This window comes from Aptenodytes patagonicus, chromosome 10, assembly GCF_965638725.1.
Source record: "Aptenodytes patagonicus chromosome 10, bAptPat1.pri.cur, whole genome shotgun sequence".
Taxonomy (NCBI): Eukaryota; Metazoa; Chordata; class Aves; order Sphenisciformes; family Spheniscidae; genus Aptenodytes; species Aptenodytes patagonicus.
This window is the reverse complement of record NC_134958.1, coordinates 5,968,615-5,986,878: the sequence shown is the minus strand read 5'-3', so window position 1 is coordinate 5,986,878 and position 18,264 is coordinate 5,968,615. Positions and strand designations below refer to the sequence as shown.

The window sequence follows — 18,264 nt, the reverse complement described above, 5'->3', positions numbered from 1 at the left end:
GCTCCTCTCTGCTATCCACAGATAAAATTCCTCTTTTATTTGGCTTGTTTCATCTCTCTGGAATCCTGTCCTCCCTTCTTATCTGCTTCAAGCCGCCAAATCACTCATCATCCTTAAATCTCACCTTTAAAACCTTCCTTCATGGTATAGTTTACAGCCACCTGTGACATTAGGCGAGACTGAATAGCGGGTGCGACGTGAAAATGTTCTGTATAAAAATAAGCTGTGGTGTATTGTCTCAGAGCCCCACAATGAAAAAAATAAAAACCCCAGAAACAAGACATGTGACATATTGCAGATAACAGGAGATTCAAGATCCGCAGCTGACTTTTTACAGGGGATGTAAAGCAGGTGACCAGCAAGGGGGCCGCGGGTGATGAACAGACCTCCACAGAGCCGCCCTGAGCCCACCCAAGCGAAACCCGCTCTGACAGGAAACCTTTTCCTTCACGGCTTTAAAACACCCCCCGGGCACAGGGGGTGGCAGTAGGCAGCTATACAGGATTTTTACAGCAAAATGAATTTTTTTTTTGGGGGGAAGGAGGGTGGACGGCGACGTGCCGAGAGACCGCGCGGTGTGAGGGGGCGATCTCCTCACGGGTTGCCCCCCAACGGCGGCCGCAGGCCCCGTCCCCCAGCCTGAGGGGAACGGCCCCCGGCGCCGGCCGGGCCCCCCGCCCGCCTCAGGGCTCGCCCAGCCACAGCCTGCCCGGTGCTGGCGGCCGCGGCCCCACTCCCACCCCTACGTTCGCCTCAGGTCACTCGCGAGGAGGGGGGGGAAACACGGGACGAGCCGCTGTCCCTTTAAATAGCATTCTGTGGTTCACGTCGCCGCCGTCTCCTTGTAATAATTAGTCGCGGGCCGTAGCACCGCCTCCGCCTCCTCGCGGCCTCCCTTCCTCGGCTCCGCCAATCAGCGCCCGCCCGCGTCACTCTGAGGGCAACGAAACACGGAGAAAGGGAAAAAAAAGTTTGGTGAGGAGCGAGCGGGGCCAGGCGGGCGGCGGCGGGACGCGGCGGGCCCGGAGGCAGGTGAGGGGAGCGCGGCTGGGCCGGCGACCGGCGGACGGCGGGCTGGGGGCCGGCGGCCCCTCTCCGCGGTGGGGGCAGGTGGGGCGGCGGCCGCCCGCTCGCCCCTGGGGAGCGGCGGGGGCGCTGAGGGGAAGGTTCCCCCCCCCCCCGGTCCCCTCTCCTCCCCCGACCCCCGCACCCGGCGGGCCCGGGGCTGCGGGGCGGCGGCGGCGGGGCCGGGCCCGGCCCAGGGCCCCGGGGCTCTTTTTCTCCCTTTTTTGGTCGTTCCTTCCTCCTCCCCCCCCCCCGCCGGGCAGCTCCTCGCTGCGTGCGCAGGAGCCATCCCAGGGCAGAGGTGTTTGTACTCGTGTCCTTGGGTGGAAGGGGAGAGGCAGGCTGCCGGCCCGCGGCGCGTCGCCAGCCCTGCGCCGGGCGGGCTCCCGGCCCCCGCCGCCGCTCCCCTCCTTCCCCGGCCCCGGAGTTATTTTAGTTCGGCTGGGAGAGGCCGGGGGCAGAGCCGGCGGCGCGGCGGGGTCGGCCTCCCCGGCCGGCGGGTTTCCCAGCGGCCGTGGGGGATTGGACTTGAACTAGCGGCGGTGCCCTGTAAGTGGGAGGGCTTCCCCGTCGCCTCTGTGTCGGGGCCTTCTCCCGGGCCGGGGCTGTTGGTGGCTACTGCAGTGTGCGCCTCTGCTCCTCGGATAAGTTCAGTGCAGCGGTTTTGGCTGGTTTGGGGACAGGAGCATTCAGGAAGCAACATGCAGTTTGTGTTGTGGCACCCTTCCAGTTAAACCGAGGGTTGAAGCCTACACAGCCTGTCACCCTCTTGTGTTCTAGTGTACGAAAAGTTCTTTTTGTTGTTGTTCTTGTGATCGCCGAGGAACCCTGCGAAATTTAGCCAAACTTACCTCCTTCTAGGCTCTGCAAAAAGCCTGGGGTGATAGCTAAGGGTTCCACAGGATGTTAGGATGGGGGAGTCCTAAAAAATAAAAAGCACTAATTATCTTACTGCCAATAACAATGGCAACAACAGCAAAATACAGAAGCTTCCACCAAGTGTGCTGATGTAATGTGGAGGCATTCGGCAAAACCGATGGTGGTTACTTCTCCCCCTTCACGGACTGACTTAAAGTGCACTGTTGTGTTCTGAAGTCCATTCCCTGGATGTTTGTCCAGGCTTGTCCTATAATAGATGTCATTGCATAAGAGTTACGGGGAGTAAAGAGCATGCTGAGTTTCTTTCATTCTTCTAAGGATCCATGGTCGCATCGTAACTGTGCCAAACTGTGTACACTGAAGAGAGAAGGGTGCAGCTTGGTAAGCTGCCCTACGAACTTCAGGGGAAAAAAAATAAAAAGAAACTATTCTCTTCCTCCTTCTGCTTCCAACCAAATGATTTTGTTTGTCTGATGTCATCTTAAATAATTTCTTTCACGGAGTGCTAATCCTCTTCTGAACTGTGGATGATGGTAACTCAACAGTTGAGGAAGCAAATATGTCAATTCCTTCCTTAGTCTCTTTTCTGTCTCTCCTTTAACTTTTATAGCTTTGCTCTTTGAATTCTGTCTTATTTGTTTATCTAGTGCTGAGGTACCTACACCTGTTCTTTATATTAATTATCACCTAACCTAGAACAAGGGGACTGGCTCTTTTCTGATCTGTCATGTATTTGTTCAGGCCGAAATAACTGTGTGTTTTGGGAGGATTTTTGTTCCTTATGGTACTAAATATCAAAGTCTTATGACATATCGGTGGCATAATTTCTTGGGTTTACTACTTTCCAGATAGAGGAGAAGAAGTTCTTCACTACTGAAAAAGCTATCGCCTGTATGTATTTCATGGGATACCTCTTAAAATATTTTTTGTCTTACAAAGCTATGAATCATGTTAAAATAATAACAGATTAAAATAAATTTACTTCTTGACTAATCATGAGTTTATGGCAAAAATGAACAACATTGTATGTTACATAATATACATTTAAGAGTGTGATCTAAGAATGTAAGTTTACATTTCAACTTTTTGTTACTTTATGGTCTCAGATGGCACATTCAAAACCATATACAAATAGCTTGAAGGAGATAGTGGCAAGTTATCGGAAGGAAAGTAGCATTAGCACAAACTACTGAAAAGTTGCCATGGTTACAGATAAAGGTAATCCCTGTTTTTGTGAAAGTGTGTCCTTTTGTAACAGCTATATTAATCAGTCTGACTTCTGAGAGAATTGTGAGTATACGAACTTTTGGCTCCATTTTCTTGGCAGCTAAATAACTGTGCAGCTATTTTGTTTTTTAAATACTGAATGGGCTATGACTTGCATTCAGGATACTTGATTTAAGCTACAAAGAGTATTATAGATTACATATAAATGTACTTAGAGTATGCTGAATTCAATGGAAACTGTAGTATACTTTTTTTTCCCCACTGAAGAGATATCTGATGTCAAGGAAAAATCTTTTAAAACATCTAGATCCTTTTGACTGAAGCAAGTGATGTGGCCATCTATCACTGGAGGCCTCAGTGGTGCAGCTGTACAAGATATAATTCCATGTCCTGATTTAAGAAAACTCCAAAATAAAAAAAAAAAAAACAAACCCAAAACACCAAAAACCAAACCACCACCCCCCGCCAAACCAACCCAACGTGGCAACTGCTGAGAGTGATTGAGACCTGTTACAGATGTGCAGCTTTATAGGCCAGGAGATAACAGGGTGGTGGGGGGGGAAAGGCGATTCTCTTAATGGCTTATTCCTTACATAGAAGGAAGCAGTTGGAATTTAACAGGTGGATGGACTTTAATTAAAGTTCGCAGGGTAGCTGAGCTTTGGGTGGTTTGAGATAGCTGCTAAAACTTCCAGGGGAATGTGTTTCTGTCTGGTGCATCTGGACTGCTGTCTAGACAACTAACCAGTCCTCTCTGATGAAGACTCAGTATTTACCACATACATCTTTTTGTTGTTTCCAGATTTGATGGTTGCAGTGCAGCAGTACATCTTGGATTGAAAGCAGCAAGAGAAATCTCAAAGTTCTTCAAGATTTCAGTAATCTCATCAGTCTGGTATGTTGCGCTCTCTAGACTCCTGGAATAGCAAGTTGAATTCTTTGTATGTGAGGGCCTCCTTAGTTACTCCTAAGGATACTGAAGTTTCTAGGACCTTGGCTTTTCGTCAGCAACTTCATTCTCGGGAAGTAATATGCTACTAAAAACTGTGCAACTATGTATTGCTGGAGTTGTGTAGAAGATTGGTTTTGGTAGTGGTGTTTGTAGTATCCTGCCTGGAAATTCTAGGTACTTTTGCTGACTTTTAAAACTGAAGTCAGGTTGGAAAGGAGCTATTGCTAATTGACTTTCTAGAGACTGCACACAGATGTATTGAAGAATGTGCAAAAATATGAAAAGGAATGCTTCTTTCATCACACAGGGAATTTCCCTCCCCCCCGTCCTTATATAGACACGGCCCTCATGATGAAGTTTATGTTGTTTAGGTTTGATAAAAAATTATTACTGATGTCTCAAAATCATTTCTCGAATGCCAAAGTTCTGAAATTCCTATACTAATGTACTTTTAAAATTGATATATTTGCAAAAATATCTTATACAGCAAGGTTATGAGAACTATTGTTTATAAACAGGATTGCAGTATCTGAGGGTGAGGAAGGAATGGCAAGCTAAATATTACTTTTAAAGCTGTCGCTAATAATAAAAAAGCTAAAAGACAGAGCTATAATTGTTTAAAAATAATAAATAAAAAATTCAGCACATGCTGTAGTGCTGACATAATTGACAACCAGAGGATAAAGTCCTTTTCTACAATGCAAGTTCAGTATGTGTACGCAGCAGTTCAGTTGCTTTGCTACTTATTAACGTGTACAGAATCCAGGAGGTACAAGGTATTTGAGACTGTAAAAAAAAAAAAACAGGTGCAGAATTGTGAAGAAAGCTCTTGTGATTCACACTGGTCTGTTGGGAACTGGACGGCGAGTAACCAACCATCTCTTCATCTAATCCCCGAACAGCCATCGCATGTAGCTTTTGATCACTACTATTCTGGTCTCTGTTTGAACTGGTGACTTAAAGATGAAAGGCTCTGTTCTTGATCTCTCGAGCTGTCAAGTCCTCCAAACTTGCTGTCTTCTGTATGTGTAAGAACAAATGGCCTTTTAGCTGTTCCATGATTACAATAGTCAAATGAGAGTCAGGTGCTTTCTCTTGTTACTGTCCTCAGTGCAAAGTTCAGTGGCAGCAAACTGAATCTTTTTTACCCTGCTGTCAAAGCTTCCCTGTTTAATGTACTTGCAGCTGCAATCTGCTATTTTGTTTATTTCTGCATTGCTACAGATACTGTAAGAGTAGCAAAGGCGTGACTTGAGCCTGGACCTTAAAATGGTGCCTTTGCATTTTCTCCAAAATGTGTGTGTGTTTACAGGGAAAATAGGTGGCTTATGTGCAGAAACTGAGCTTATAAATTAGGCTTTTTAATGTCTCGTTTCAGTAGGTCTCCTTCAGCATGGGATAATAACTTGAATAGCAATTTTTTTATGTCTGGATTCCCGACATCTAGGTACAGATGTGTTTACCCATGATTTCTTGTCCGGTGAGGTAGGGTCGGCTGTGAACCTAGTTTCGATACCCCACTTCACAGACTTTTTGGGGATCTTTTACTTCCGTGAGGATAGCAAATTACTCTTGGAGCATTCTTAGTATGATAGTTGTGTGTTGTGTGGGGTTTTTTTGTTTTTAAATGAGATAAGGTAAGCAAATGTAGGAGGTCACAGTGCCGAATGGAGGAGAATCTGCTTTGCCGTTCCCCTTACGCTCTGGGTAAGCCATGCTCTTGCTTATCAGAAGCTGGCCAAACTTCTGCCAGATCAGTGACTCAGAGGCAGATGGAAGGGTCTGATGAGCACCAGAGCTGGGCTAAAGGGAGTAGGCCAGGCCGCATGACTGGGAGCAGAAAGGTGGGGAGAAAAAGGGATGAAACTTCTCCCTTGTAGTGATAAGGAGCTGCTAGTTGCCTGTGTAACAGAAGCATAAGCTGATTGTTGTTTGATGATAAAAATTATTTTTCATCACGGTTGCAGTTGTGAGGTGGCTAGACTTCTGTGGTAGCATATAGAGCTGGAGAGTTTTGGGGTAGTGTGTGTGTGTTTGGTTTTTTCCCCTCCCCTTTTGAAAGTACCCAAACAATAACACTGACTTTGGGGTTGTCATGTCCTCTTCTAGCACTAGGCAGTTTGGTTGATGAGATTTGTGACTTCTCCTGTTGTTTTTATGGGCCTAAAGTCAATGTGCTCTAAATCGAAGCTTTCCAAGATCGGTTACCGTGATGCTTAGAGGACGCTCTACTGGTATGTTTTATTTGCATGAACTGTGTTCTTGGTTTTGATTGCTTAGGTAACGTTTGGTCAAAAAAGTCTCACGTAAGTATGGCCTCACAGTTATCCTCAGGGGACCCGATTAACTTCTAGCAGTACTGACTCTTGCAGGGCACTGAATTCAGGTGCAAGGGTTAAGGTCTGGTTTCTTCAGCTTATGTTTTAGGTTCTGTAGGGGAAGTTATGTAAATCTTGTTAATTCCGTGCTTGTAGTGTTTCACACTTACTAACTTACAACTGTACAAATTGCTGCTTTTCAGTCCTATTTGGATTTGTGGTGTGATAGATTGCTCTAAAATAGAAGGTGACACAAAATGTGCTATTTGACTGTTTTAGAGGAATTAAATGTCCTCCCTGAAGGTGTGTGTTGTGCTCTTTTTGATGTATGTATCGCAGCTCAAGGGAGTACTTGGCCGTAAATATTTTCCTGACGTTGGGTGGTATTTGCAGTAAAGCAGTATGCTAAACTGTCTTGGACTTGATTAATCTGCATTGGGAAAGTTAAAAACAGATACCCATTTTGTGGTGTAGGGGAAGGCAGGCTGCTCCAGCGCTGGCTAGAGGAAAGGTGGTAAGAACCAGAAACAAGGAGGAGTTTTACCTCTTTTTTTTTTTTTTTTTTCCTCTGCACAGTACAAAAACAACCCAAATGTGCTTATGCTGACATAAGCATATGTGCTGTATCTTCCCCTAGCTTAATATTTCTGGTTATTTTACACTAAACACACAAAAACATTTTATATAAGGCAACCTTGCTGACCAGGTAAGTCTTGTGTAACTGCGATGATACTTTGTGGGTGCAGGAGGGAACAGTGACTGTGTTCTGGCTCTTCCCCGTGTTGCTTGTTCGGAATGGGGCAAGGTTTTTTCTCAAACGAGGTGTCACATCTGCAGTTGTGAAACATTTATTAAGCCTTGTTTTGTTTTTACTCTTCCTGCGTGTTCCAGGCTTTTCACTTGATAGATGGGTAGGGAACCGCATCAGTGTTTACATTGAGGAAAAAGAAACACTTTTAATCTAAGCGACAGGTTTTTGCCTCGTGTGAAGAGGAAGCTGCGCTGTGAGAAACGCTGTTGATTCAGAACGTGAACAGCGTCTTGCAAATTTCTTCAGTCAAGCGAAGCCTGAACGTGCACGAAAAGTTTCTGGCAGAAGCCATGGTACCTTGTGAGAGGGAGACGGGCGCTTCCTGCCGGGCTCCTCTTCTGCTGACTCACGCTTTGCTTTGGTAGAGGAGCCTTCGGAACTGGCAACCCAACCTATTTTTAGCCGGGGTTGCTAATTTATACGGCGTGCCCGGCTTCCCGGGGTAGCTCCAGCCGCTCTTGGAGAGTGGATGGGCTCGAACCCCGCACCTGATGTTCTCCGGTAAGCAGAGCGAGCGGCGGTTGTGTAACTGCGGCGGGAGCAGTGGTTCCAGCCCGCTGGGATGCTCTCCTCTTCTCCACCCTCGACCCGTCCGGCTGGAGAGCGGTGCGCTGGGTGGGGGTGGGTGCCCCGCGGGGACGGGGGCCGCCGGGAGGCGCGGAGGGGCCGCCGGGGGGGGGGGGGGGGGGGGGGGGGAGGGCTGGCCGCCCGCTGCCGCTCGCGGGGGCGCTCGCTGGAGCTCGCTCGGGGCGACGCGTCGCCAAAGGTGGTGGTTTGTCACAGCCGGGAGCGGGGTCCTGTCCCTTTAAGAACCAGCTTGCCCAGGGTGTTCTAACCTGCCCAGCCTAACCTGCTAGCAAGGAAAAGTTCTTTAAATAATGGATACGCCGCTCCGCCAACCGGGGAGCGGAGCCTGGCTGGCGGGGCGGGGCTCCCTCGCCTCGGCCAATAGGGGCGGGGGAGGCGGGGCTCCGCGTCCAGGCTAGGTTGCGCCGAAGTACAGCTTCAAGTGAAGTTAATCTGGGGTGAAGCAAACAGAAAATTGTGGAGATTTTGTTGGTAGGAATTTTCCGGTTCTAATCGCGTCGTGTGGCGTTATTTCGCCCTCTGGGGCGGTGAAGTTCACGTGCGTGGGGCTTTTTTTCATTGTTTCGTTTTCTAATGATGGCAGAATATTAACATTTATGCAGGGAAGCAGAACAAAAGGGCTCTTTAGACAGGAAATAAGGTGTTGAGAGGCTCAAACTTGATCGAGTTTCTTTTGTCATCTGTTGGCTTGCCCCGGGTTTTTTTGCGTGGAAGGATCGAGTCGTTCCACCTTATCTTATGGAGAAATGTGAATTCTAAAATAGCGAGGATAATGCTGCTGTTTTGGAGTTACACAATGTTACAGGAAGAGAGCTCGATTTTTAACTCTAACTTCTCTGATTCTGATGAGATTTGAGCTAACTAATTATGACAGCTGCTATGGGCTTATTCAGTGATAGCATTTGCTCTAAGTCATTTGTCTTAAATTGTCTTTTGTTCTATCACTGAAGACTGCTGTGCTGTTGTCTGTATATCTGTTCTTGAGATGAATGTCTCGCAGGTCTTTAGCATTTAGAACAAAGATATGTAAAACATTGCAATTTTTCTCTTATTTTTTAATCAGTTTTGCAGAGTGCCTGGGTCTGTCGGAGATCTGATTACAAACACAGGCAGGAAAATTTAAGTGTTACTGCCCTGTGTTGCTGCTATTACCCTTCCAGCCAAAAAAAAAAAGGGGGGGGGGGAGAGGTATTTTTTCATTGGAATTGATCAGAATCCCCTTTGAATCCTGTATTGCCCGATGATAGCAGTTGTTTTCTTTGAGGGAAGATTATCTTCGGTTTCTGTACCAGGTTTATCATATATGGTATTTTTAGTGACACTTTCTGCATCTGAAAGGTCTTCAGGAACAGGAAAAGTACGATTTGCCATGGGTGGCATGGGATAGGGTGAGAGGGAGGAGAGCAGGAAGTGGAGAGTCAGGAAGCAGGGAGTTTCTAATGAGAATAAAGACTTTCTTTTAATTGTCATCCGTACTGTATCTTTGACAAGTATGTTAGATGAGGCCACGTACAGAACAATGCTTTCAGAATGGTGAATATATTTTCTTACTTCCCTAAATATTTCCTGTTTTTTATAAAAACGCCTGTGTCTATATAGAGCTGCTCCTGGGAATTGGAAAGAAATACTCATGGCCCTAATACTTGTTGAGCCTAAGGAGCTTGATGGGTGGGTTTTGTATGATTAGTCAAGATGATAGGGGAATGGATGTGAAAATTGAGCAACAATCTTCCAAATGACAGTGGAAAGCAATTGCTTAGACCTTTACTGAATGTAAACAAGTGTGGTTATTAAAGTATACCTCGTTCTTTCAGTTTTACATTGAGCCGTTCTGTTTTCCTCCAAAATGCTGGGAAAGGATTACTTTTAAATACGTCAGAGTGTCTTGACACGCTGGCATCTTGCCATGCTCCAGTGGCTTATAGGTCTGAACTACTAATTCACTCTTGCTATCTGTTTTTATCTGTTTATAGCATTTCTTAATGTTCTAGATTGTATTTAAACCCTGGAAATACTACTTTAGGATGAGCAGTGACTATATATGGTCTTTTAGCTGAGAGGTGGGCCAGATCTCATGTATCGGGGGAGATATTTAAGACCGGGATATGTAAGTGTTTAAATACCTGGATTTTGATTCGCTTCTTAACTTACAAGTGATGCTGGGCCTAGACTGAGTGGCTAGATCAGGTGTCTGAGGTGAGGGCAAGAAGAATAGTATAGTTTGCTATAATTTCTATAAACGTGTATTGTGAGTATGTGTATTAGACTTGCTTAAACAAAAGGAAGCAAACTTAAGTATTTGTGTGCTATTAAATACTATGTTTAGCTAAAAGCTGGTTTTGCTTAGAACAGGAAAAAAGCTGAATACATGAGGCAACTTGGTTCATATCGCTTGATGACTGAGTAGCCGTTCTCTTGGCTCCCCTCTGCCCCCCAACTTAGTTGGGAAAGATATATTATCTGGGACCAGTTTTCCCGATTTCTTCAACACAGGAGTGAAATGCTCAACTCTCTCACATGTATACAATTCTAATGCAGGCTGTTTGTAGAAAGCAAATCTGCCCTAAAGGATAAACATACCACTTTGCTGGCACAGCTGTACAACTTCTGTATTCAGGCTACAGCAAATGTTTCTTGCCTGCACTCAAAGCCGTTGCTGGCAGGACCTGTGTTGTCCCCGCACGACGATTGGTTGTTCCAGCACTTCTTGTTCATAAAACCTTCTCCTGCACATGCTCCATCTGCAGATCTTAAACACTGTGAATGTGTTGTGTGCTGTGGGATTTGTGTGTCTGCTTCTTGTGCCAGGATGGAATAGACATCTCTGATGTGAATAAGAGATTCTTAGAAGTGATTGTAAACCCATGTACAAAATGCGGGACCAAATTTTATCTCCCCTGCTTATGTGGCAAAGGGGATCTGTGCTCTGCGGTCCACCGACTGCTGGTGGCACTTTGCAGTGTCGTGAAGTGGGTGGCCCCACCACGTGCCGGGATGGTAACCCCGCACTCTGGTTCTGTTTAATACTATTTAGAGAAGGCTGCACGCCTCCCGTGGGATGATCTCTGTAAAACATGTCCGGAGCCTTAGGGAGGGCAGACGTCCATCCTGCAAACAGTGACGTGGGCTTCAGATCCCTGCTTGTTGAGTGCCCTCTGCTATGCCCAGGGGTCTCCTGCCGCTCTTCCAGCAGAGTGGGGTGTGCGAGCACTGGAGGCAAAGTCAACTAGGCTAGCTTAAATTGTTTTAAATTAGTGGTTCGAGCCAACCCAACTGGCTCTTTCCCCCTCCTCTTCCTCCCCCTGTTTCCCAAGTGGTTTAGTGATCATTTCTGCTAACTGCTCTGCGCCCAAGGCAGAAGGAAGTGGGGGAGAGGAATAATGTCATCTTAGAGAGTTTCAGCTATATCCAAAAAGGGACACCTGCCCATAGTATTAGACGTGGGGTTAGGCCTGTTAACTAGTTTGCTTGCGGTTTCTAGGAAAGATGTGGTGAAGGGGTGAGCTGAGGAGCTGTTGATCGTTACAGCCGTGCTGTTGCAGGGAAGATTTGGTACTGGAAGGACAGCCCTTTCATGCAGATACAAGGACTCTTCACGGAGATGGTTGGCCTCCTGTGGTGTGGAGCTCGGTCTGGGTGGGGCAGATGATCTGGCCAGTGATGTTTACGCTGTAATAAGGTTTTGTGAAAATAAGCAGTTAATTACACATGACCTACAAAGGAATAAAAATAGCTTGGATCTGTTCTTGATTTAAAATCCATTTAACAGAGGCATGAAACGTTTGGGATTTTTAAACCTGCTTATTTTTTTTTTTTTACCTTTAGAATATCAGGAACATTAAGTCCTTCTTCCCTGTTCTTGTTGGATGTCTCAGATGTGTCATAAGCTTCTCAGCCTTTAATTGAAGGGGTGGGGTGATATATTTTTAACAGATCCCTTCTTCCAGCTGTGTTTATAGGGCTTTTGAGCTAAACAGAGATTAGCAAAAACAAAGCTTTGACAGTGCAAAAATCGTTTCTCCTCGATCAAGTTGTGTTTTCATGCTCATTCTCCAGTTGTTGACAGAAATTGAGGGGTTTTTTTATTTGAAAAGTAACTTTTTTTGGCTATTAAATTATGCATTAAGAGAGAAACTGAGTTAAATCCTAACTTGATCCATCTTCTGCTCCATTTAGATAACTTAAGACAATCTTTTGAGTATTGCTTAGACAAATGAACACTCGCGTTTGAGTATTTCCTAAAAATAGCTCCTTTTTCAGCAGCAGTTTTATTAAACACACAGCTCTTCCTTTACCTTAATGGTTCAGCAGTCTTGCAGAAGCCGAAACTGCCTTCATGCTGAAGACCAGCCCTGCTCAGCCATTCTGCCCTGTCAGGATGTATTTGTATCACAGGACTCTAACCTTCAGGATACGATATTTGTCAGTCTGAAACGTAATAATCCTGTATCTGGAGAACTAAACTATAAACAGTGTGGCTGACTTGGCAGGCCCCGGCAACCACCTGAACAGTTTAACTAGCCCAGGGTTTAAGACAACGCTGCACTGGTGTGTCCTGTGATTCATAATGCTAATGCATTTTTATCTGTGTGAAGGATTAGGGAAACAAATATAAACTTAATAATCAAATTGGAGTGGGAGCTTAATAGCAGTACTTTTGAGGACAGAAGTGCGGTGCTTTCAGCTTGTTTAAACGTGTTGCATTCGATGTAGTTTCTTTAAACGAGGGCTGAAGTTTTCACTATTAGCTTGAACAAGGCAGGAGGCTAGACGGTTTTTGTGCGTGTGCCATTGAATATAATTGGGCTGATGAAAGCAGAATATTGCATGGGGAAGGCAGATATTTTCCACTTAAGGTTTTAAATTATATTTGGAGGTGAGAGGTAAGGGAGAGAACCACCGATTCTGCAGGCAAAAATGTAGAATTTCTGTACCTAAATTGGACATATTCATACCTTTTTATACAAAAGGCTATCTTTGAGTTAGACTGTCAGAAGAAAACATTTAATGAGTTGATCATCCTGTTTTTGAGGATGGGGTGGCAGGGGGGGTATGAGACTGCAAAGAAGGATAAAATTGTTTCTCTACTACCCTCTGTATGAATTTAAGATGTTTTTTGAAAATCGTATGCAGAATCAAGGCCTTAATGCCATGTAATGTTACGTAGCAGAATGTTTTCAGTACAACAGGACGACCTTGTGTTGGAATCTGCACCATTATCAAGGTAGGGGCAAAAGAAGTGGCTGTGTTTTGAGTGTTAAACTGAAACGGTTGGAGATTGTTCTTCCTGCCTAGCTCCTTCAGGATCAGGTAAGAAGCTTACAAGGTAGCTTTTGTTGCTGATACAGGAGAGTTTTCTAAGGGAACTTCACCAGACTTCTTGTGTTGGGATTATGCTATACAAATATTATGCTGGTATGATGTACTGTTGGATATTGGTGTTAAGTCCTTGAATAAAGTGATTTTGTAGGTATTAATTAGAATTAGTTATCAAACAAATGTTATTGTCCTGGTGAAAAGTAGCTAGGAAAGTAATAATTCTAGTGTTTTAGGATATCAAAAACATTTGATTACTAACTTGCAAAAAAGAAAAAAGTAATTGTGGCAATATGGAAGGACTTACCTGGAACACTTTTTAGGGAAGAGACTTTAGAATTGCTCAATAGGATTGTTTTGAATATCAGCGTATTTTCATGGGGTTTGTTTAAAGTATCCTGGGAGAGGAGGAAGGCAGCATTAGTAACAATAGGTCAAGGTAAGTGTATTATTAGTTACATAACAAATTGTCAGCTGAGTGTGACAAACCATGCAGGGGCTGGGACTAGTGCTGAGATCAAGGAGGATTTGATTTGTTGTAGACTGGCCTGGTGGCTGTGCATGAATTTTTTGCCTTCTTAATAAGTAGTCAAACTTGATTTAGTGCTTTGATTGTGATTTAAAACACCTATGTGTAGCAGGGGAGTAATTGACTGGCTTTAAAAATTTTTTTTTTTAAAACAACAACAAAAAAATCTAATTTCACACTACGGTCACTTAGTTGATTGCCTTCCTGCATTTGCTTTTCTCTAACTTGGTGTCTATGAAATTTTTGACTGTTGCCTATGGTCTCTCCTACTGCGAGAATTAGCTTGTTATTCTGCAAAGTCATAATGAGACTATGACCCATGGTCTTAAACTTATACCTAGTCATTCTGTATATAAATAAATCCCTGATTAGTTGCTACCTACTTATCCTTCTATCTTCTACCTCAGATCCCCCACTGCACAATCAGAATGCTTGAAATACCAGTCTGCTCTGTTGAGAAATGCCTCTGTCCTTGCTGCAGCTCTGACACTTTAATTTCTCAGACTGTCAAGGCCTGAGATGAAGAATTTCTTGAAACTTCTTTGTATGGCCTGATAGCTCAATCTGGTGAACTTAGACAGGGTGGCATATACAGTGTAAAATGCACGTTGCAGTGTTGCTGGGTTTGCTTAAGCAGCATCAAGTTAGTTGTTAAAACAGGAAAGTCTTCTCTTGAAACCCAGGGTTATGGGTTAAAATTGGTGATTTTTTTAATGTAAGGGATACAAATATTCTTCAACAGTAGTGTGGGGGTTTTTGTCCTCACAAAAGGAGTGTGAAACAGAAGAGATTTCTAGGAGACAGTGTTAGGGCATTGGGCTTTTGTTTTTCAAGCCACAGCAAGGATGTGGTACTTGTGGAATTAGCCTAGTGTAATGCAGCAGATGAAGCTGCGGTGGTTGTGAATGTGTCTTTAAGTCAAGCTGAAGGGCACCGGTCTTGCTGATCTCCCTCTTGTTTCTGACCTTATACCATAATAAAAGGGAATATATTGTGCTCGTTTTCCATTGTTTCCTGATAGAAGCCCTGTTGGCCGGTGTTTGTGAATGGAAGGGAATGAGCGTCATGATAGAAAGCCACACCTTGCTGACAGTTGAAGTTCAGTATCTTGTGAGCAGATTTTGTTCCCTCTTCATCCATTCTAAAGTGTGATACAGGCTTTAATATGCCAAGCAAAATAATTGGAGAGAGATCTGGCTTGCATGTTCTATGTTTATCTACTTCTCCTTTATAGCATGAATTTTCCTTTCTCTAGAAAGTGCTGTTATTCTGTCATGTGTTGATCTGTTCTCTGGCAGAATACAATCACTATGGCAAGAGGGTAAAAAGAGAAGTCAGATGTACTTAGAGTTATTGTTCAAAATGCTTCTAAAAATGCAAATTTCTGTTTATGTGGCTTGAGGAAAAAGGGGGAATCCCATGGCACTACTTAACAGCTTGGCCCTTTTGGAAACAAGTCCCTCCCTTAAAGCCATTTATGGCTGTATTTTTCTGTGTAGAATTGTAGAAAGAACTCTGTACAAAGGTACCATCGTAATAAATGGGGAGACAGTGGCATCCAGCCATGCTATTTTTAGGCTATTGTGCTCTTAACTTGCTGATCTAAGTGTTCTGGACAGTAAGTGGGGGAGACATTGTACTAGAAATGCATGCTCGCATAGCTGAATCTTGTCTGAAAACAGAATGAATAGCAAACTTGGTTATCAAAAAGGTAGTTTACAGAGTTGTACCTGGAGTATTAGTGGGTAAAAAGGATGCCCTGGTGATTAAAGCATAATGTTTGCAATGCAGACTTTTACTCAAAAGCTGTCAGCTCTGGCTTTCTCGTCAGTTGAGAAACTGAAATACGTGCAGTCTGTTCTGTATCGGCTTAGGAAAGAAGTATAAAAAACCCCCCTATTTTCTGTTCCATGATGGCAGTGGGAAAAATGCCAGTTGTTCTCAATCAAGTTTCTTCCAATAGTTTTTAAGCTTTTCCTAAACAGTGTAATGACCTCTCCTTCTGAGCAAGTGGTGTAGTTCTGGAAACCTTCAGAAAGGAGAGTGTCTCACACTGCAAATTTCTGATCATTCCTTAGCCCCTTATCTATTAATCTGACACTATCTTGGGTAGTTAAGGCTGACACAAGGCAACTCTTACTTAATTTTCACTCTGACCTCTTGGTGATGCGTGCATTTTTCCTTGGCTTATACTGTGAGTGAGACTATGCCTTAGAGTTCTAATCCTAAATAGGTAGTTTCACCTTCCTCCTGCAGCACACTGTTCACCTTGACTCTTCTGGCACAGGGCTGTAGAGCTGCACCATAAACCAGATACAAGAACCAATCCAAGCTTTTGAAGAATGAAGTCTTCAAGGTAGATCAATTCCTGGCCCAGCAACACTGCGGCAGAAGTATCTAAAGCCCTAAGCTATCTGTATCGTGAAACCATTGCATTGGTCATGTATAAATATATATTGGATGTATGTATATTGGTTGCGCTTGGACGTTTACACGTTTGCGGTGTTTCAGGCAGTGTAAGGTGACTGAGTGGAGAGGAAACTAAGGAAAGATGGAAAACTTCATAGTGAGACCAGTTGGTATATTCATATCTTCAGTGAAACTTGACAGTGTATTGAAGTGATGGATAAATATCAGTTGCCCAGCATGGTGGCTGCTGGTCAACTGTATAGTATTTTCCTATGCTTTGTGCAGGGTGATAGGTTTTAGTATGTAGACATCCAGTAACTTTTTTGGGATCATGTAACCTAGCTTCCCCAACGATTGAAATAATAATTAAGGGGGGGGGGGGGGGAACCCAGCTGCAACAAAAGCCCCTAGAATAGCATTAGGGTTAAAACAAAGTAGCACCTTTGAGTCCCTTGGCTAAATTTAAGTGTGTTGCAAAAGATGGGGAATGCAGCTTTGCCACAGGGAACATCATACTTATACCTCTTCTACCGAAAACTTGTCCTTAAATACCCTCTTTGTTTGGTCAGGCTTTAGCTTTAGGTTGAGTTCCCCATCAAACCACAGTAAGGGTATTGTGTAATTTTGAACACTTAAATTAGACATAGTGCATAATTCTAAATAGAGCAACACATCATGCATGATAATCACAACGTTCTTGGAAGTTAAGTTGAATTCAAGATGCCCTAGCCAGAAATGATGATGATGATAGCTTTATTTATTAACAGCTAGGAACCCTGATATTACAGCAGGACCTCCCTTAGCATTAAGCCCATGTAGAACTGTAGCATTATAAGCTAATTAAAATTCTACATAGTGCTGTTTACAAAAACAAATTATAATGTGTTTTGTGCTTGCTGTCAGTTCTCAGCAACAGGTGTTTTGTTAACAAGAAGCTGTTTATTTTAGGAACTCGTGTTAAAGCGGCTTTTATCTCTTCTGGGTTTGATATGCTTAAAATAAGTGAAACTTAGGCTGTATTGAGAGAAGATTACTTATTCACTGAAGCTCAAAAGAAGCGATTACTGAATCTGTATCTATTCTTTCAGTAATTATGTGGGTAATCTTGTAAGTGTTTGAATCCTTCTTACAGATTATTTTTCATCAGTTTGTAAAGCGAAACCTGTTTTAAAATACAGCATCAAAGATAGTTTATGGAGTTGCCCTCCTTCTGCATCCCTTACGCTTTGGCCTGGTATCTTAAGGGAATGTAGAGAATTTTAGAATCTTCTGATTTTAATTTTACACAACCTGATTTCTGAAATGGCTGACTTCAATGTATGATGCCAAAGAAAGCAGAATGTAGCCTTGTCTTGTCTGTTTCAGAGTAGCTTTCTTATCTTTTATAGGACATTTTAAAAGAAGGCATTTCTGTAATATGACAGATTACAAGTAAACCCTAAATTTATAGGGCTGTATAGAAATATGGAGAGCAACTTGAGGATTCCTGCAGTCTTTGGCTTAGGCACCTTAATGCCAAAGTACGGCTATGAGATAGCACAAACTCTAGAGGAAAGAAAAGGGCTCCTCAAGCAGCATCTGCAACTAGTGCAGCTCAACACCGGTTCAGCCACACGTGATGGAAACTGTGGTTTGTGCGAGTTGACATAGCAGACTGCTGACAAGCAATTACTGAGATGGTTTGATTTTTCCAATGGGTGTAACTCCTGAATTTTTATTCTTCTTGAGCAGAGACGCCAGAGCAAGCACTACCTAAAAGTATGCTCTTTTATTAGTAGTTGCATGTTCTATCACAAGTGTAACTTCATGTCAGGTTTCTGTGGCAGTCTTGTCATAGAGACAGACGCCTTCCAAAAATGGACCTGCTGAGCCTGTCTGCCTCTAGCCTTAAATCTTGGGTGATCTGGGTACGCTAAACTGAGTAAGTACAACCTCACATTTTGGGAGAAAAACGCTTTGGTGTCTCCTCTGGCTTGTGTATGGATGTACAGTGCTTTGGGTAGGACAGCATCACCAGTGGGGCAGCTGGCCAGTGTCCTCTCTGTGTTCCTCAGATACGCCTCTTGGACTTCTCTCACCGTGACTCTCCCAGAGATACCAGTACAAAAACAGCTTCCCGAAACATGTGACATGCTCTTTTCTCATGTTCGCTTTTCTTGGTCTGTAATTC

At 43.9% G+C, this 18,264-nt stretch overlaps 1 protein-coding gene across 7 annotated transcripts in view; it reads left to right on the top strand.

Annotated features, from left to right (window-relative positions):
- Positions 1 to 915: 915 nt before the first annotated feature.
- Positions 916 to 18,264, top strand: part of ZFAND6 (zinc finger AN1-type containing 6) — a 38,438-nt gene continuing 21,089 nt past the window's right edge. Inside the window, exons 1-3 of one of the 7 annotated variants that reach the window (XM_076347916.1) lie at positions 1,000 to 1,032; positions 2,793 to 2,835; positions 3,974 to 4,066. Coding sequence is in view for 1 of the 7 variants with exons in the window: in XM_076347919.1 (XP_076204034.1) it covers positions 7,722 to 7,753 (32 nt within the window). In the remaining 6 variants the exon portion in view is untranslated. Of the gene's footprint in view, positions 1,033 to 2,792; positions 2,836 to 3,973; positions 4,067 to 7,369; positions 7,754 to 8,265; positions 8,312 to 18,264 lie in introns of those variants that run through there. The other 6 variants (XM_076347917.1, XM_076347915.1, XM_076347920.1 and 3 more) reach the window with 6 other exon arrangements.